Below are 19886 nucleotides of genomic sequence, written 5' to 3' on the forward strand. Positions count from 1 at the left end.
AAATAATTTTTGAACCTCTTTTAAGGTAAAGTTAGTACATGTGAGGAACCAATAGCTCCCAAACTGTGTGGCATATATTAGTAAGCTTTCCCCAGTATAGAAAGTATCCACCTTCACAATAAAAATTTTCAAAATTAAAACTTCCTAAAAAGTTTTCTACCTCCTAACTGTTTACTTTTGGCATGACTAATTGACAAGGTTAACTTTTGGCAGGAACAATATATTGTATATTCTTTGTGCAAACTTTAAAAAATGGCAGATAAGTGTTAATATTACTACTGCCTATTATTATATCTATAAAATGAAAATAGTATAGTTAAAACAGCAGCTAAGCAGTCTCAACTCACTCAAGCAGACAAAAAGATAAATTTATCAAAATAAGCCAAGACACAAAAAGTTGCAGAATGGAAACAGAAATTAATTTTGTTTATTTTTGAGAGGGGGGAGAAGAATAAAATGGTGACTTAGGAACTGCAAACAGTTTGGGCAAAGAGACTGAGATATAGTTCAAGAATTAAGGACAAATAAGCCAGAAAGGGGCTCAACCATTCCTCCTCCTCCTCCTCCTCCTCCTCCTCCTCCTCCTCCTCCTCCTCCTCCTCCTCCTCCTCCTCCTCCTCCTCCTCCTCCTCCTCCTCCTCCTCCTCCTCCTTCTCCTCCTCCTCACACCCATACCTGGGTAGAAACTAGCAATAAAGTTTTGGATCCTGCCAACCAGAAAGCCAACTGAATCACAAAATTGCCTTCAAATCTCTCTGAAGTTATTTGAAAGGTCCTGATTTGATCAGATGCGCTGAATTGATTTGATTATTTGACTTGTTCAAATAATTCAGTCAGATTTTCTTCAAAGCAGATAACCTCTTCAAAGTTCTGCAGAGGACAAATTGACCTATATAAGATCTATTGGGTGGAAGTATCAATCGCTGTAAAAGTCAAAGTTTTTTTTTTGTTTTGCTTTATCATGTTTTTATTCATCCATACATACCCCAGGAAAGGATTTAAAAGTCATATGGATCAACTTACATTTGTTTATTTTCCTTGTATTTAATAAAAATAAATTGAATATAGGCTTACTACAGGCCATATTTGTGCGTATGTGGTGGAAATACATTCCAAAGTGACTTAGAAACCACAGAGGATTTGTAAGCGATTCATCTTCCAGTAAAGGAACAATGTTTCAATTGCCTGTAAATAACTGCAATAGACCATCTGGCAATTAATTGCATTCTTCCAAAGAAAAAGAGATTGGGACAGAGATGCCTTTATTCATCCTGTATGCAAATCTAGTTCTTGGCTTTCTGCCTGCATTTGAAGGTAGTTCAACAAACAGACAAGCCATCAGCTGGACAGCACTTGTATCTTAAGGATTTCCAGCAGATTTTGGAACAGACCAGGTCCTAAACCTAGGTAGCTTTAGTGAAGCTCCACAGCTTTCATATCAATTTACGTTTGGGAAAGTATTGCAGTTTTGAGGTCCAAATAATGTATGGAGTTTTATTTATAAACTAAAAATACCTTTATATTTTTTCTTAAATTTTATACCATGAATGCTCCAGATTTAAATTACCATAATCAATTTCCCTGTCTTCTCTTTCACATCCAGATTCTGTAATTTACATAATCCATTGCTTCATTCAGCTTCTGTTTTCCTCAATCCAGTTTCTCGAACCAAGAAATCTAGAAGTTTACTTCCATCTTTTTTTTAAACCTTCTCTTATCTCCTGCAAACTGGGTTTGCAGGGCACAATAACCTTCTATGAATTATATCTGTGTATACTAACTGTTATCTTAGAAAGAATCTTCTTTTGCTTTGACCCATAATTGTTTCTTATTAGACACTCTTAACCAACAATCCGTAAGCTTTGTGCCTGCTCAAAACCAGCAGTGGATTTTTGAAACGTTGTTGTTGTTGTTCTTAGGTGAATGTAGAAGAAATGTGCTAAACATTAAAAAGAAAATTTGGGAGATATATTGATCATTCTGATGTCCTCACCTGCATTAAACACTTCATATTTTAAGTAATATAATTAGCAATGTGTGTTTTGTATGTCACTAATGAAAGACATTTATTGTGTTGACCCTTCAATTCTGGACTAGTCTCCAATCAAGTTGTTTCCATTTGCCTAAGATTTTACATTTGGCTTTATTTCCTCTGTTTCTTTTAGGTTTTGTGGCTTTGGCATATTGACTTTTCATTTTATTGATCTTTCGGCTTCTTCTTTCATGATTGAATGTTTGGAATTTTGCTTTAGAAGTTAAAACATTGAAAACCAAATCATAGTAAATATAAAAAGTTTCCTACAAGTAGTGTAATCCATTGTTTCTCACTTTGTATCTAGAAAGTAGTTCTTGAAAATTATATTTCTCCTTTGCATGAGACCTTTTAAAAAGTTTTAGTTCTTTAGTTCTATTTTTAGTTTCACTAGAAGCAATTACTAAAATTGGAGTTCAGAGCACTTATTTTGAAAATATGGCAAAAAGTAATTAAACTTACGTTTCTCTTTCAGTGAGCAAACATTTGGACTTGATTAAATTGTGTATTTTCATTAAATTGTCTTCAGGTTTTGAGATTAGAAGATGCTAGGCAAGCATGTTTATACAGATGATGTATAGTATTACTATCAAGTCCAAGGCATTTCCGGTAGATGTGGAAATAACCTAGCTAAAGCTTGTGAATTTTGCTAGTTAAAAGCATGCTATATATCGGAGGCAGCAGAAAAATATGAGCAAGTATGAACTCATCCAAGATCGTAGGGACCATTGCATTAATAATTGAATGTAAGTACCATTAAGATATGCTTCTGAAAACTCTTACTCAAATATGCCTATGCTGATTACATTTCACATTATAATACTAGTTTATTGTATTATAAAATAAAATATTTTAGCATCACTTCTGTTCTTACTTGCTTACTTGCTTACTTGATCTTTCTGCACAATCATTTTCATTCATCACGTCATCTATCTTGAAGCACGTGCTGATGTAAATATTCTCTCTTCTGTTTCATATACTTCTAGGAAATTGCAGATTTGTGACTCTCTCTTCATTTCCAGTCCTCCATCTAGTACTATGTAGCAACTGGATGACATAAGCATATAATTAGAAGGCAAGCTATAAATGCTGATTTATAGCACTCAAAAAATGAAGCCTTTGCCTGATTAATTTCACCGTGCTTTCTAAATAATGCCATAAAACAAATTTCTTTTGGAAATGGCCTATCTAAATGTCATGACTCCATATAATGATGCTTTTAGTAGAAAATCATTGTTGATGGTTTGAGTAAATACTCATATAGCCTTGTACATTACAGTGTAAGCAAAAGGTCACAGATATTCAGCATGACTATATTTTGTTTTAAATGTCCTTAATCTGGTACGCCTAAAACAGTTTGGTGCCTGTTTTGTGGAACAAGATTCTCTCCCAGAGTCAGATGGCCTTCACCTTGCTGTTATTCAGATGAGCTGTGAATACTTAACTGTTCACCCAGCCCTCTGACAAGGGAAAAAGATCTCTTGTTTTATCCTACTATCCATCTTTATTTTTATGCTTTATTGTGATTCCTTTGATTGTTGTGATCGCCCTATGCTCATTTAAGGTTGGGTGCATATGTTAGTGTTTATTATTAAATTATAATCCCCATTATCTCAGAGGCAGAAAATGATGGAATTTTGGTCCAATACATTAGGATTATAAGCAGAAACTGTATAAACAATATTATTATTAAGAACAATCATTTTTAACAATTCAGGAGCATTTTCCCCCATTATAGTAATGGGCTTGTGGAAGTGAGATTCAGCCATGAAATCTTTTTCAGGATAGTTTGCAATTTTGCCTTAGATAAGTTGTGTGATAAAATAATCAATTGAAAGTAAACCTAAAGCTATTTACAAGCTATAAAGAGATGAAAGGACAGCCAACCTTCATAACATTCTTAAACAGGAAGATAAATAAATAAGATTCATGGGCATACATGGAAGATAAATCTCCCTGTTGCTTAGACCAGGCTGGGTAACAACAGCAACTTTATGATCTGTGGACTTCAATTCCCAAAATTCCTACATCAACATGGCTGGCTCAAGAATTCTGGGAAGTCCACAGGTCATAAAGTTGCCAAGATTGAGAAACACTGGCTTAGATATATGGGTGCAGTTATAGTAGTAGCACTTTAAAAGCTCTCAATCCAGAAGGCAAGCTTGAACTCAGATTAGTTTTGGAACTGTTGTACTTGTGGAATTACTTGCAATTGTCGACTACACCTGAAGCTTATATTTTGCAATTTCTGAAGAGCAATTGTCCAATAAGTGGTGTAATGATGCTAGAAACGCTCACAGCTTTTTGATTTTATTTTATTTGGTTGCTTTCAGGTAATAGGCAGTACATGGCATGTTCAAATGAAACCAGCTGGACTAGTTTTTCTAATTATGTCTCCAGGGTTGTCATTGCCTGTAGGGTAAGACCTGAACAAAGATATCAGGATAATTCTAAAGTTTGCAACTCTTAAAACAGTAACTTATACAATCTTCTGATTTAATATTAAACCCACATTATACTTATAGTTTGGGGATCAATAATTGCTCTTAAGGATTGCATGTCTATAACCTGATAAGTATGTTCTCTTTTCTAGATCAGATTCAATGACTTGGAAATAATCCAACTACATTTGTGTCATGTGAACTCTTTTCTTCAAATGTATAAACACCTGAATACAAAAAAAAGAACAATGTGCCCCCCCCCCAGTTTTAGGTTTCACAGAAATCTTTGGTACAGCAAAAATGAAGTAGATGTAAGAATTTTAGCTATTGGGTGATGTGTACCACAAACCACACCTGTAGCATCTTTAACCACACTTAGCAGAGTAGAGCTACAGAGATAGAGTGGAGGATTCCATTTTATTATACAGAATATATTGTCATATAGAAAAATGGGCTTAGCAAGTCCAAATATAAAGACTATGGAGATCTGTCATTTCACCTGTCAATAGAGCACAGATTTATTCTTCAAGATGATGTAAAACTAGCATGACAGTAAGTCATTTAAGCAGATCTTTACTGCTTGTCCCATACAGACTCTTTTGGAAAGCAATAAAATAAATATGTCTTATGAACTACAGTAAGACCCTGTTAATTTGTTCAAGTATATTGAGGTTGAAATAGGCACCTAAAGTACAATACACTAGTTCACCTGAATAAGTTGCTCTTATTCTGATAAATCGAATTGTCTATATATGAGCAGTAGCTAATGGAATTAGAGACATTTTTTTTTGTTAAATCACATCTTTTTGTCAATACAATAAAAAAAAGCCATGGAATGATTTTAGGTGGGAGAAGTAGAGAGAAAATCTGATTCATAGAAGAGAAAAACCAAACACTGTGTTTATTAATAGAAAGGATGATATGATAGCTTGGCAGTACATTATAAACATAAGCTACCTGCTGCAATTAGTTAGATACTTGGGGCATTTAAGAGGAACTAATACAGTCAAGTTTAACCTGCGAAATGAAAGGGGCAAACCCATGTGCCAATAGACGCTCCCATCTACAAATTAATATCTGAGAAGTAAACATATATCTCTTCTCCTTCATCTTCTTCCATAACTGTTGTTACTTCACTTCACATCATCTTCCCTTCAATATCAGCTAGAAAATATACAGGGTGAAGTCTGGATTTAATTTCAGATGGACTGGCGCTATTTCAGATGGACTGGCGCTATTATTGGAATTGAGTTTGTCAGTGGGTCATGATAGGTGACAGTCTTATCTGTTGCTGTTCCAAACTACTACCCAAAACAGCTGCTTCATTATGAGGTTGTAAAATACTGTGGCTAATTTGTTGCTCTGAATACCCTCTTATGTTGGCTGGTAGGCCAACTGGAAAATTAGTAGTAAGTGCGCATCATGCCTGAGGAATTGAGTACTCTTGTGTTAGATTTGAGCATTTGGTATGTAAATGCAGATTTGCAAATCATTTCAAAAGACCATATTAGATAAACAAGCAGATGTTCAGGCAGAGAGATCACTGTTCCAGACACTGGCAGTAATATGGAATTCTTTGGTACACAAGCAGATTTTTGAGCAACGAGTGTGAGTTTATGATTTCAACATCTGCAAGAATAGGGACTCAAAACCACATTGTGAGGCTTGATTGAATTCTACTTATCTTTGATGGTATATTTAAAAAGCAAACATATATGGGGAAAAGCGCATGAGCACATTTTAACATTCTGAAATATACTACTAGTTTCAAAATGAAGAGTTCAAAACCCTTAATTTGAGCTAATTTACTTTTACTATCTGCCTGTGATGATCCTCACTTTATTGACTATATTTCCCACTGTTAAATGGACAATTGTGATTTAATAGAAGAGGCAAATCACCTTTTTTAAAGTGAAGTTAAAATACCCTTTAAGACAACTTCAACAGAGGTGAGAAAAGACAGTCTGTAGTTTTCTTGGCAACAATATGCCATTTCCTTTTTCTGGATGCTTTCTCAACTCCACAGCTTGATATTTCCACGTGACCTCCCCAAAAATAATCTGGATCCAATCCAGATTACCTTTTTGATATCAGTCAAGTTCAACTAGTTGCTGCCAATAATTCATTACTAATAAATCATTAGGTGAATAGATTTCAATAGTTACACTGTGGTCGGCTATTGTTTTAAAGCTATACAATCCTCAGTAAGACTGAATATCCTTTTAAAAAAATACACCTTTCTCTTTTGCAGATTATTATAGGGGAGTTCTATCGGATTCATTGCCTAAAGGAGAAATCTCGATCTTTTATCCAGAATCCATACATTGCAGCATTATACAAGCAAGTGGGATGCTTTGCATTTGGCTGTGCTATCAGTCAATCCTTTACTGATATTGCCAAAGTATCGGTAGGACGGCTGAGACCTAATTTCATTGCGGTGTGTATGCCAGACTTTACAAAAATCAACTGCTCCCAGGGTTACATACAAGAATATCAGTGCTTCAATCCTGATGAAAGCAAAGTCCAGGAAGCAAGGTAAGAATCTCTGCCCCCCTCCCCCCCCAAAAGACATCTGTAACTCAACCAAAACAATGTTCTTTTGTCTATGTAGATTTCATAAATGTTGCTAAAAAATACATGGAAGAAGAATGCAAAAGAATTTTAACATTGTTGGGAAATCAAAGTTTAAAAAAGCAATTAAGAAGCGGTATGACTGATGTATCGAAAGAAGTTATTTTCCTAAAAGTATAGAATATAGTGGTCAATATATATTTTAGGATTTTAGATAGGATTATACATACCAGTTTAATTCAACTGTAAAAGTGAATTGGACAGATTCTCTCAGGAAGGCATCATCTGTGAATCTATATGGCATACTAAATACATATTATATGCTGTATAAGCAGAAGTGTGCGTCCTCGTGCTGGGCACAATGATGATTGCATTGTTTCCATTTTCTACTTCTCAATAGTATGGACTTCATAGGAAGATTGGATAGCAATACCACTTAGACTTATATACCAACCCATAGTGTTTTGCAGCACTATCTGGTGTTTACAGAGCCATCATATTTCCCCCAACAATCTGGGTCCTCATTTTACCGTCCTCGGAAGAATGGAAGACTGATTCAACCTTGAACCTTGTCAGGATTGAACTCCTGGCAATGAGCAGTGAGTTAGTTTGCAATATTGCATTCTAATCACTACACCACCATGGCTCATGATAGTTGTTTAGTAAAAGAGCCGAGGTGGCGCAGTGGTTAGAGTGCAGTACTGCAGCCACTTCAGCTGACTGTTAGCTGCAGTTCAGCGGTTCAAATCTCATCGGTTCAGGGTTGACTCAGCCTTCCATCCTTACGAGGTGGGTAAAATGAGGACCCAGACTGTGGGGGCAATATGCTGACTCTGTAAACCGCTTAGAGAGGACTGAAAGCCCTATGAAGCGGTATATAAGTCTAACTGCTATTGCTATTGCTATAAAAGCCAAACAGAGATATTCAATCAATTTGAACGTTACCCAGAATCACCTTGTATGAGATGGGGCTGTATAAATGTTTGCAGTGACAAGCATTTGATAACTACTTACCCTGTTGATTTATACTACACATAGATCAGTTAATATTTCATCTTAGGTGTCTGCTGTCTCTGTGACAATTATTCAATTCTGAATTAATAGTTGCAAATGAATTTGGATGGAATAAAGAGAAGTTTTTGTTTTGTGGATTTTTCACCTTAACAGATAAGAAAGGAGAGTAATTGACCATTTACTCAAATAACAGAGTGAATGCAATGCTTTGTATTTTTTTTCCTTTTCAGGAAATCATTTTTCTCTGGACACGCTTCCTTCTCACTCTATACCATGCTTTATTTGGTGGTAAGTCAAAAGTTATTTTATTTAGCAAATCATGTGTAATCTCTCTCTCTCAGGTTTTATAATGAGAAATGAATGAATATTATGAACCAGAAGAAGTAAAATATCACTACTACATATATTTCATGTAATAGAATCATAGATTAAAGCTTTATTTATTAAAATCTAGAATATAACTTCAGAGGCTTGTCTCTTAATCGTAGTTTACACAGTCACGTTCCTATATGGAGTCGTGACCCGTCAAAACCGCGCTCGACTAAGCCGCGCCCAATTAAACCGCGTCGCTGACGTCATCAACAGGGCGACAACAGCCAGCGCGGAGAAAGAAGGGCGCTTTAAATAGTGCTTTGAAAGCAAGCCGATTCAACTTAAGGTAAGGGTTAGGTTTAGGGTTAGCTTTAGGGTTAGGTTAAGGGTTAGGTTTAGGGTTAGGTTAAGGGTTAGGGTTAGGTTTAGGGTTAGGATTAGGTTTAGGGTTAAGTTAAGGGTTAGGGTTAGGTTAAGGTTTAGGGTTAGGGTTAGGATTAGGTTTAGGGGGTTAGGTTTAGGGTTAGGGGTTAATTTTAGGTTTAGGGTTTACAGCGTGCTTCTGTCTCCACGCTGTTGTCGCCCTGTTGACGTCAGCGGCGCGGTTTAGTCGGGCGCGGTTTAGTCGAGTGCGGTTTTGTGGTGGAACCATATGGAGTTGTTTATGCAAGAATAAATCTATGGTTAAAAAAACAAACCCTGTTATTTATGAAGAAGCATAGACACAGTAATTCAAATTCTGTTAGTTCATAGAAACTAACTTGACTTTTACAAGTTCATCCATCTACATATAAAATTGCTTTGAAAATGCAGTATTGTAAACACGAAGAAATGCAGTCATGTGAACAATGTTATTTTGGCTTCCAGCCGTCATTTCCATATAAAACAATGTGGCACGAATCCTGCAATACTGGTTTTTCTCTTTACATTTAAGAGTTTCTGATAGCTGTTTTGCATCCAGGAGATCTTAGATTCAAATCAGGGACATACAGGTTTTTTATCTAGAAGATCCAGAATTCAACTTGTGGAATAGTGTTAGGAAGGACTGAAATACTGTAAGATCTGTGAATTGCAGTGGTAGACTACCATGAGTTTGACGGAATGGAATCCTACACAGAATATGTCAATTGATAGCCCAGATTAATTGCTTGGTGCACTTAAAAAAGAACACCACATCTCAGTTCAGGTAGAATAATAACACAAAGCCATGTGACAAAGGTGTGTAGTCCCTCCCCCATGTGTCAGCCTCACTGGGTAGGTCAGACCAGAAAATCAACTCCACTGGAAAGATGGCAGAGATTGAGATTAGCTGTAGTACCAGATTCTTGCGAGTTGTACTGCATTTCAAACTTCCTTATGGTCCAGTGAATTCGGAAGGCCTCTGCCTGAGATGCTTTTGAACGTTATCTCAACCTGGACTTAACAGTGTTTTAGTGATCATGAAATTTTATTTTAATGTATGCCGATTAGTATACATTTAAGATGACAATAAAATTATTCTAAGTCTCTAATTAACTGGATGCAAGATTTTCCTGTGCACCGCTTGGAGAGTCCAAGCGACGGGTTAAATCAGTCTGGTTGCCCTGGGATTGAGGAATCTTTTTCCTTGGCCACGCCTCTTGGTGTTACTTGGCGCCAGAATTTTTCCTCAGTCTGCCCGTTCAGCTCACTTATATTTGTGAGCTCCAGCGTAATTTATCTAGGCTTGGACTCTCCTTCTAGTATTTTCTTTTCTTTTTCTTTAATTTGTTTTTCCTATAATTAGCAGTTCATTTGTCTGCCCCTTTTTGCTTCACGTCGTTTTGATTTCTCCTAGAGACTCGGAGATAGGCACAGGGGAGTGCTCCGCTTGCCATGCCACCTTTTGCCGCGCAGGAGCAGCGAGGCTTCCGGCAGCTGCCGGCATTCCTCTTTTAGTTGGAATTGTTGTGTTTTTGCATTTTTTCTCACCTTTTGGAGGGTGTAGCCTGCCATGGAGGGGTGCACGGTCACTTTAAATCACGTGGCCGCCATCTTTACCTCCTTCTTCTCCCTCGCACCGGAGCGGCGGCCAATTGGGAGGGCCTGAATTCTCGCCTTTCCTCCCATTGGTGTTTCCACTCAGCCACGCTTCTGCAGCTATCTGCAGGGTGGTTAGCTGGCCTTGATCGGGTCTCCGGCTGGGTCACTTTCACACACATCGTTTCCTCAAGCGGCGTTGGCGTCTTGGCCACCTGGTAGTCATACACCAGCACAGGGAGGATTTTTATGTAAATTTTTTACCTTTTATCTACTGATTCTCCCTGAGCTATCTGCCCGGTCTTGCAGCCTCAGATGCTTTTCCACTTTCTCACCTCCCGTCAAGTGGCTGGATTCATTGCAGAGCCCCTGTTTTATTCCTCTGGATTTTTTTCCCCACAAACTGTTCCTGCTTCCACAATATCTGCGTGTCATCTGATCCAGCACCAGGCACTAAATTCTCCTTCATCTCCTGACCTCCACCTGTATTGGCCAATTGTCTGAAGTCTGTGCCATCAGGCCATGGAGCATCCTGGCCCATCTGACTCCCCTGACTGTAGACCAGGTCCTTCTTGAGCCCCTAGCAATGGAACTTCTGCAAGCAGGGGCAAGGGGGTAAGGAAGGGCAGGTGGCCAGTCAGGATAGCCATTCATCATCAACACGTCTTCCTGATGATGGACAATGTGGCCACCAAGGCCCATATAAATCGCCAGGGCGGCACTAGGTCCAGGAAGCTCATGGCGGAGGCGTCGGCCCTGGGCAGGTGGGCGAAGCGTCACGTAGCATCCATTCGCTCCGACCACATCTTGGGAGTGGACAACACCCAGGCGGCCTGGTTGAGCAGGACCACCATAGACAGTGCAAAGTGGCATCTGTCTAGTTTCAACCAGTTGTCTCACAGATTTGGCACACCAGTGATCAACCTGTTCGCCACCCGAGAGAACACGCAGCTCCAGCGCTTCTTCTCCCGCTTCCACTCGTCAGGGGCGGAGGGGATGGATGTCCTTCGATGCAGATGGCCTCAGGGTCTTCTGTACGCCTTCCCATTGCTTTTGCTTCTACCACAGGTAATATGCAAGATCATCACGGAGAGGGCGAAGTCCTGCTCGTAGCTCCTCACTGGCCTCGCAGGTCATGGTACGCCGACCTTGTCAGCCTGTCAGTGTCATCCCCATGACGGATTCCTCAGGACCAAGTCTCCCTCAGCCAGGGGGCCATAGTACACACGGACCCCCAGTGGCTCCAGCCAGCCGTCTGGCACTTGAGGGGGATCTCCTGAGGAGCGAAGGCCTGTCGGAGGAGGTTGTGCGTACCATCCAGGCATCCAGATGACCATCAACAACCAGGATAAATAATTCCACCTGGTCCACTTTCTCCAAGTGGCGTGACAACTACCGTCTCGATCCAGTCACTGTGCCTATTTCCTGCGTACTGGACTTTCTACAAGGTGGCCTAGACAAAGGTCTTGCCCCTAGTAGCCTTCGTCATCAGGTGGCGGCACTATGCACCGTCTGGTCCGGCGACCTGGCCCAGCTTCTGATCTCTTGGGTATGTTCCGTCGCTTGGAGTCTCCAAGCGGTGCACAGGAAAATGGCCATTGGCTCACCTGAAGGGTCCTTTTCTGTGCACTGTGGGAGAGTCCAACCCACCGTGGTTTCTCAGTCCAGGGATTCCTGACCATCGTGTCAACTTGGACTTTCTTTACCTGATTCATCATACGTCCAGCCTTCACGGTTCCAGACCATCTCAAAATTCTGGCGCCAAGTAACACCAGGAGGCGTGGCCAAGGAAAAAGATTCCTCAATCCCAGGGCAACCAGACTGATTTAACCTGTCGCTTGGACTCTCCCACGGTGCACAGAAAAGTATCCTTCAGGTAAGCCAATGTATTGGTAAGCCAATACATTAACTAGATTCTGCTCCTTGTTAAACAGCCTAGTTGGTTATCGAGCCAACATTAAAACAAATCCAGGTTAACTAATACTACCTAGGAACTATGGTTTTTTGATCTTGATCATCAACAATATTAGCCCAGAAAAAATGTTAAAGAAGTGAGCATAATTTTAAGCTTATAGGAAAAGGAAAAACAATTTTTGAGGAAAAAAATGAAAGCTCTTTATTTTAACTTTAGAAACATTGTTGTAGCCTAAAGCAACAATTCAGTCTCTTGTCTGCATCAGACAAAACTTTAATCATCTGATAGATCACTAAAAGTCCTTTGCTTCCAATAGTGTAGCTGTACCCACATTTTGCGTCCAACATCGGCCATTGTGTGACGTCAGAAAGAAACAGGTTAAGAAATACAATCCTTGAAATGAGTCCATTGGTTTGGATGTCATTCATTCTTCACAAGGATTGGAATTCTTGGAAATCCTTATCTGCGTAGCTTCATTACAAGAGCATCAAGAACATAGAAAACAGGGAGAGCAAAAAAAGATGCACAAAATGTACATGGTTGCACATATTTTATTTCATCAGAAAACATAATGAGATAATGTTAGGCTGCTTATCTGGCATTTGCATACATTGAGTGAATATTATAATTATCTCTTTCATTAGGCGAAAAGGGGGGAAAATAAATAAAAACTCCTTTACCCAGAAGCACTCCAGGAAGCAGGGCAGGTGGATTTGACTTGCCCACATAGTTTCACTCAAAATTTCTGGGTCTGGCCTTGTTTTTCTTTGTCAGTGAAAAATAGCTCTGCCCTTCCTTTCCTCTGCTTGTTATGCGAAAGTGCTTCCTGGCTGGAAGTAGGCTGGGTAGAACTCCTGAAAGAAACCTTGCATAGGTCAATTATGGGTGGAGCAGCCCTAAGCTCTTTGGAAGGAAGAGGGAGAGATTTAAGGAGTGATTTGTGATTAAAATATAACATGGGAAAGGCCCCCTTTTTCCCCTTTTGAGACTTTCCACGATCCATAGGCCTCATATCTGCCATATTCTTAGGTATGAAATAGGAATAGGGTTACCAAGGAGGGATGCAGACTTGAAGGTATAAAAACATTAAATATATCTATGAATAGGTCTTTCCTATTACAATTCCTTCTTGTTGCTGCCTGAAAAGATAAATTAAGACAACTCCCTGCTGTTCCTCCTCCTCCTTTCCCCTTTCCTCTTTAAGTTGGTAGCAATCTTTGTAATTTAATTACCATACATCCAGGCTTTTTGATAGTCTATGTGAATTTATTTTCTCATATTTTCCTCTCTTTTTTTTCCACTGTAAGGATTTCAAAGTTACTTTGTAAACATTTATACCATTTCCTCTCAGCAATGCTAAAATAACATGGCCAATGAACTGGAGGGACAAGCATGCAATGCAAAAGAAGTTAAAACTTGATTTTGTTCCCAGCAATGCATAGATGGAGTGTTTATATTTTGACTTTTAGTTATTAGCAATGAGGCTCGTCCCTTGGACGTTTGGATAAATGATTTGTGTAACTCATCACCACTACCATTGCTGGGACAAGGTGGCACTTTTTTTTTTCCAAATTAAGATTTTATTCTGCTTTTTTTTTTAAAAGGCAGCCTTGCATGTAAAGAATGGTGAGAAGACAAAGCTTTATTTAAAGACATTGTTTATTTGAGAACTGGAGAGTAGTATTGACACACATTTCTAATTTCCTTAACTAGAGTAATGGAGAGGAGTGCCAACAGCTTCTAGAAAGCCACATGGTATTGAATCCTTTTATTTAAAGGGTTAGACAATCCAACAGTATGGGATGTAGGAAAGGCCATCTTAATGTGATATAGCAGAGGCATTCAGGTCACAATGTTCTAGTCAGGAGGGCATGCTGTCTCTCAGATCATAATACTGTGGTCATCTCTAGATATAGATGTGCTGTGGTATGCAGATTTTGTGAAAATATAAAATGTATTGTTTTCAGTCTACAGTTAAATTATCTTTAAATTATCCTCTTATCCTTAGATTATATTCGGAATTGTTTTCTTTGTTTGTTTCACTTGTTTAATCAGAAGAATCTAATGGTCCTTCCTAGAACTGGAGCATGGAGAAAAGTTCTTGAAACTTAGATTTGCACATCAAATTTTAAAGCAAAGCTATGCTTTGCTTACAAAACTGAAAATATCTAGGTGCAAACACAATGCTAAGCCATAAGCCATGTTCACAAATTACAGTGCCTGGGTCTAGATAGACATTGTACAAAGTGAAAATCAGTCTCTATCTGGCCTGTACAACTCATCATGGTGAAAGAGCTACTTTGATAAACGAAAAACCCTCAAGGGACGGAAAAAATACTGGAAGTGTCCATTAGTCCATGTGGCTAATGGAGGAGCAGGAACATTGGATCTAGCAGTGGTGGCTCTAAATTTATAACTTTATTACTTTAAAAAAATTGGTTAGTCTCACAAGGCTGTTTGACAGGCTGTATGAGCTACATGTTGTGTTGTCTGATCTATACTATGGATTAGCACATGGTATGAACCCAGTAACTGTTCAGAGGCTATGTGACAGTCTCACTGGGGGGGAAGGTCTGATAAAAGTTTAATAAGAGCAAATAGCTATTTGAAGAATCGCATCAGATTTATGAGAACGGTATTGTCATTGCTAGTGTCTAAAGGGTCGTAAGAGGACGAAGCTTTGATTTGAACTGGCATCAGGCTGAGTATATCTGAAAAAGCTCAAGATCTGTAAATTCTTTCATACCATACTGATAAGCCAGGAGAGCAGCATATTTAATGGAAGCATAGTTGTGAAATGGACCCCCTTGTTTGATTCAGCACTAAAAATCTCCAGAGTAAATCCTGGAATTGCTGCCAGTTGAAATAGATGGGTTAAAACAAATAGGTGCAAAGAAGTTTTAAGATTCACCTTTGGCTTAAATTAGTCACTCTCATTTTGGATTCTTTTAAAAAATAGTGGCATGCTCAAACAAGTATTTTATTACTGCTGTACTGGGGTCTGTCTTTGCATGTTTTGTCTCATACAAAACTGTTGCTAAATGTTTTCCTCCCTCCTCCCTACTATAGTACATATAATCAAGGGCCTTGCTGGTTTTCAACCTGCTGAGAACTTTCTGGCTCAGCTGATCATATAATTAAATGCAACCTGTTATGCTACTTTCATTTGTTAGAATTTTTTTAAAAATGAAACTTGACGCGCTGACTAATGGCAAACTTTCCCATAAGGTGCTAATTTTCCTTCATTCTCAGTGAGGAAGGAGACACTATTGAGGCCATTTTCCTTAAATAATTCTTTTGTCTACATTCTAGACCTCCAGAAAATGGATCTTCATAAAAGTTGCCAAGGTTGCTGGTGATGGTGGTTTTTTTTAAATTCCACTAAGATTAAAACTGTGTTCCCCAAAGCCCTTGACACATTAAAATGTTTAAAGCTTCTGTATTTATAAACTCAAATTTGGTTCTTGTTAAATTTTTAAAATTCAAGGACATGTTTGCATATACTTTTGAGGATTCAGATTTTGCCCCTGCTATTCAACGCATGTTTAGAGCAGATGACCTGTTATGTGATACATGTAATAAACCACAGTTAGTATAACAGATGCCATATTACATATGTATATGTAAACGTAGGGAAAATCTGACAGTAGTCTATAATCCGTACTTAATAATATGGAATATGTAAAGTGGTCTCAAAACACTGATTTTTTTAAAAAAGTTTCAAATAGTAATGTCTTTTTTTAATAGTTTTAAGCAAATGCCTGTATATCTGAATATGGTTTGTTGTTGTTATAAGACAGCATTTCATCACATATTTTTAACATGTGATCTATTGTTATGTGGACATAAATTAGCCCTTATTGTCTGTGAATATAGAACCAAGCCCTAATTAATTTGTGCTCCTTTGGACTGCATATCTCATGATATATATTTAAAAATAGTTGAGAAATAATGCATATTAACAGATAATTCATTCCTTTCTTTGATCAGCGGGATTTTTTTAAAAAAAGATACAGTGTTGTTGCTAAGAAGACACTGACATTAGGAACTTTCCTCAGCTGGATCTTTACAATTCATTGTAGTTGGATGCATGGATTTTGCTTTATCATCATGGTAAAAAAGCAGCTGTTCAAAGTAATAGGAGACATTATCTGATAAAATTTCATGCCAGAATATCTATATTAAAATTGTAAATAGATGCGCCAGAAATATTTGGCAAATAGACTTATACATCTGGAGCTTTGAAATTGAAACTACCTTTCTAAACTCAACAACAGAACAGTGATTGAAGAATCATATGTGATGGTTCCCCATCATCGGTTCAATAAAGCCAACTTTGCAAACCTGATGCCCTTTAGCTCTGTTGGGAATCAGCTCCAGATTATAAGCCTTGTACTTTTTCTTGCAGAGAATAATATCTTAATTTCATTTTCAGAGGCATCATAGATTAAATATGGTAAACCTATTATGTGACAATTAGCTTTATACGTGAAAGAATGTTACATTGTGCCTTTGTATAAATCAGTAGTTCTGCAGTGAGTTCAAAATCTAAACTTCTGTAGGTTTACCTGAGTAAGGAGGAGGGGGAAATGAGAACATGGGTAACCTGGAGTCCCAGCACCACATAACCCTTGATCCCCTCCCCCACTTTTCAACATTTGGTTGCTGATAATTGGCCCCACAGTTTCTTGTCATTTTTTAGTAGAGCAAAAAAAGAAAAAAGAAAAAAAAAGAAATTAATATAATCCCGAGTTGGGTTTAACATAGTTGATAAAATAAAGAGGAAAAGAAAACCTCAATATTTTAGAAAAATATTTGCAGTTATGTCCATACATATAATGAGATCTTTCTATTGTGGTATTTAGCAATCTCAACAATTAGAAATGTGGCAAATTATCAATAAGTTGCCTACCTCTGTATTAGAATTTGTTACACCAAAGCTTATTTTAGACTTAATGTCCTGTTCTGATACTACTATGTCATTCTTCAAACACTACATATTCCCTTTGTCTTCCTTAACATCAGTTACTGCTTTAATGTTTGCCAGAGTTTTGCTACTGTAAGTCAAGTAAATAATGTTGCCCACAGAGACCATGCTTGCGACAACAGTCGTTGTATTGCTTTCTTATGTAGTCTTGCCTGACATATCTTTAATTGTGCCATGATGTATTAGGAAATCAACTCATATATCTTTAATATTTAATAGTTGAATTTCTAGAATTGATTGATATTTATTCTTAGCTACCGGAGCAGACCTAAAACTATATTTCAGTAGGATAATGGCCAGCGTATTTATTATATAAACATTGGTGACTTATTTCAAAGGGCAAATTCAACAAAGGAAATTCTTTAGTCTTCCCCTCTTGCATTTTTTTAACTGATCTGAGCAAGGCCAAATTCTGCTACTCACTCACTTGTAAGATGTTAATCTTTACTACCATAAAAAGCTATGAATCAATTTTATATCCACATTTAAATTAGTCAAGTAGTACTTTACATACATTCTTATTTATTTCCAAAAACATTACATTGTATACTGTGTGTGTGTGTTTAATAAATAAGTATATACAGTATATGTGAATTTCAAGTGTTCAGCCCACAAAATATGTATTCTTTGTAGTTGGTTGTATCTCTCTTCTCCTTTCCCTAACCAGCTCCAAACTGATATTTTCCAGATGTTTGGAGATTATGATTAAAACCTTTAGTTCCAACACATTTTCAGTTATCAAGTCAGAGGAGGATGTCCAGTTTGGGTTGAGTCCCTCTGTTCTTCTCAGCAATTTCAAATGGCACAAATTTATCTCCGTTTAATGATATGGAGTATCTAAAGATCCTTTGGCTCAGCCAGCACAAATGAGCAGAAAGTGAATCTGGCATGCACAAGCTTCATAACACATGTTCATTAATACTACTGGAAATAGCAAAAAAACTAACATTTAGGAGGTGAATTTAGAAGGCGGGCTTAGGTTACAGGCTGGAGTGAGCAGCCTTTTTTTTTTTTTACAATGCATTCCAAAAAGTAAAAATATAAGCAACTATTAATAGTTTTTCTCCTGCTGTTCTGTAACTTGCTGAAGGAACACTGATACCTCATTTTTATTTGCTTAGGATCTCTGGCTGACCACAGTCTATTCCTGCTGACATCACTGGAAGTTCCCTGGCAATGGCGGTGCTGCATATTCCCCCATAGCTGTTGGTTATGTGGTGGTGCAGTTCTTGCCAGAATTTTAATACTTGTATGGTTCTCCAGCAACTCTCGCACTCAATGGTCACCGGGTCATTGCTTTCTTCCTTCCCTCTTTGGTTTTGTCACACTTTTCTAGTCCATGCTATTGGTGGTTGTTTTTCCCATGGCTGCCCATTGGTCTGCTGCTGTAATTGCTCAATGTTTTGTTACTATCCAAACACCACCTCGGCGCCTCTGTAAACTCCTATGACTGAGTTTGCAGCAGTTGGAGACTTTACTAAAAAAACTCATATATAATTCGCTACGAAAACAACTTTAGTATTTTTTTTTTTTGAATAAAGTTTTGTTTTCTTTAGCTTGGTTTCACTTTATAATGAAAGCATTTAAGAAGTAAGGATAGGATGGCAATGTCAAAATGGATCATGAATGAGACAGGGGAAGATTTGGTTAGCAAGAACTCAATTAATTAACCCTTCATGTTTAGTAAAAGCCTTGGACAAACCTGCTGTTTTTACAGCATTTGATCATAACAAAATTAGATGCAGATTTTAGCCTGAATTCATCTGTGATAAAGCCAGCTTCTGTTTCTGTTTTCTTAGGAGGGCTTTTTGCAAATTTGTTACCATGTCATATCTTGAGACATATCTTAAAATTTGGGGGGGAATTTGATTCTATGGATATATATATCACTCTTATACAAAAAGTGCTGCTTACAAGCCAGACATTATCTTTTCATCATAAAAGGATATGCATATACTGATTAAATTTTTTAAATTCAACTTAAAGCTTAATTTTAAAAAACAGATAATTTCATTGGCTTTAGCTTTCTCTTTCAGAGCACTCAGTAGCAAAATTGCCCTTATCGGTGGAATACTGTGGCTCTATTCTCCTCTGTTGCCTGGAACTAAAGCACCTTCAGTTTTCTATCTTACTCTATCCCAGTGCCAGGGGGCATAGCCAGCTCTTCACAACCTTCTGGAAGTAAAAGAGGGTGAAGTTTGATGGCTCCCCAAGGAAAGCAGCTGTTGCAAAAATAGTTACACTTCCTAGATCCCACTAGACCAGTGATGGCGAATCTTTTCAGCACCAAGTGCCGAAAAGGGAGCACTTTTTGTCTGGGCCGTGACTAGGAAGAGGAGTACTTCTGTTTTTCCAGAAATGTACTTCCGGTGACTGCTGCACATGCGCACGTGCCGATCAGCTGGCCAACGTGCATTCTCACACTGGAAAAAGGAAGACCAGCTCTTCTGGTTTCTGGCACTGCTGCACGGACAAAGCCAGATGATTGTTGCATGCACACCAAAAACCCAGAAGAGGAATGAGCGATGCCACATGTGCCATGCAACATGGCTCCGTGTGCCACTTTGGGCACTCGTGCCATAGGTTTGCCACCACAGCACTACGGTAACATTTCAG

General features: G+C 38.1%; 1 protein-coding gene across 1 annotated transcript in view; it reads left to right on the forward strand.

The window, feature by feature from the left end:
- The window catches only part of PLPP3 (phospholipid phosphatase 3), an 83091-nt gene that overhangs the window by 48204 nt on the left and 15001 nt on the right, over nucleotides 1-19886 (forward strand). The window contains exons 3-4 of the mRNA XM_014055515.2: nucleotides 6725-7008; nucleotides 8289-8346. Coding sequence (XP_013910990.1) covers nucleotides 6725-7008; nucleotides 8289-8346 — 342 coding nt within the window. The remainder of the gene's footprint in view (nucleotides 1-6724; nucleotides 7009-8288; nucleotides 8347-19886) is intronic.

The sequence above is a fragment of the Thamnophis sirtalis genome, unplaced genomic scaffold (assembly GCF_051295495.1).
Source record: "Thamnophis sirtalis isolate CommonGarterSnake01/CBP01778 unplaced genomic scaffold, rThaSir2_p1.2 scaffold_7, whole genome shotgun sequence".
In the NCBI taxonomy this organism is placed as follows: domain Eukaryota; kingdom Metazoa; phylum Chordata; class Lepidosauria; order Squamata; family Natricidae; genus Thamnophis; species Thamnophis sirtalis.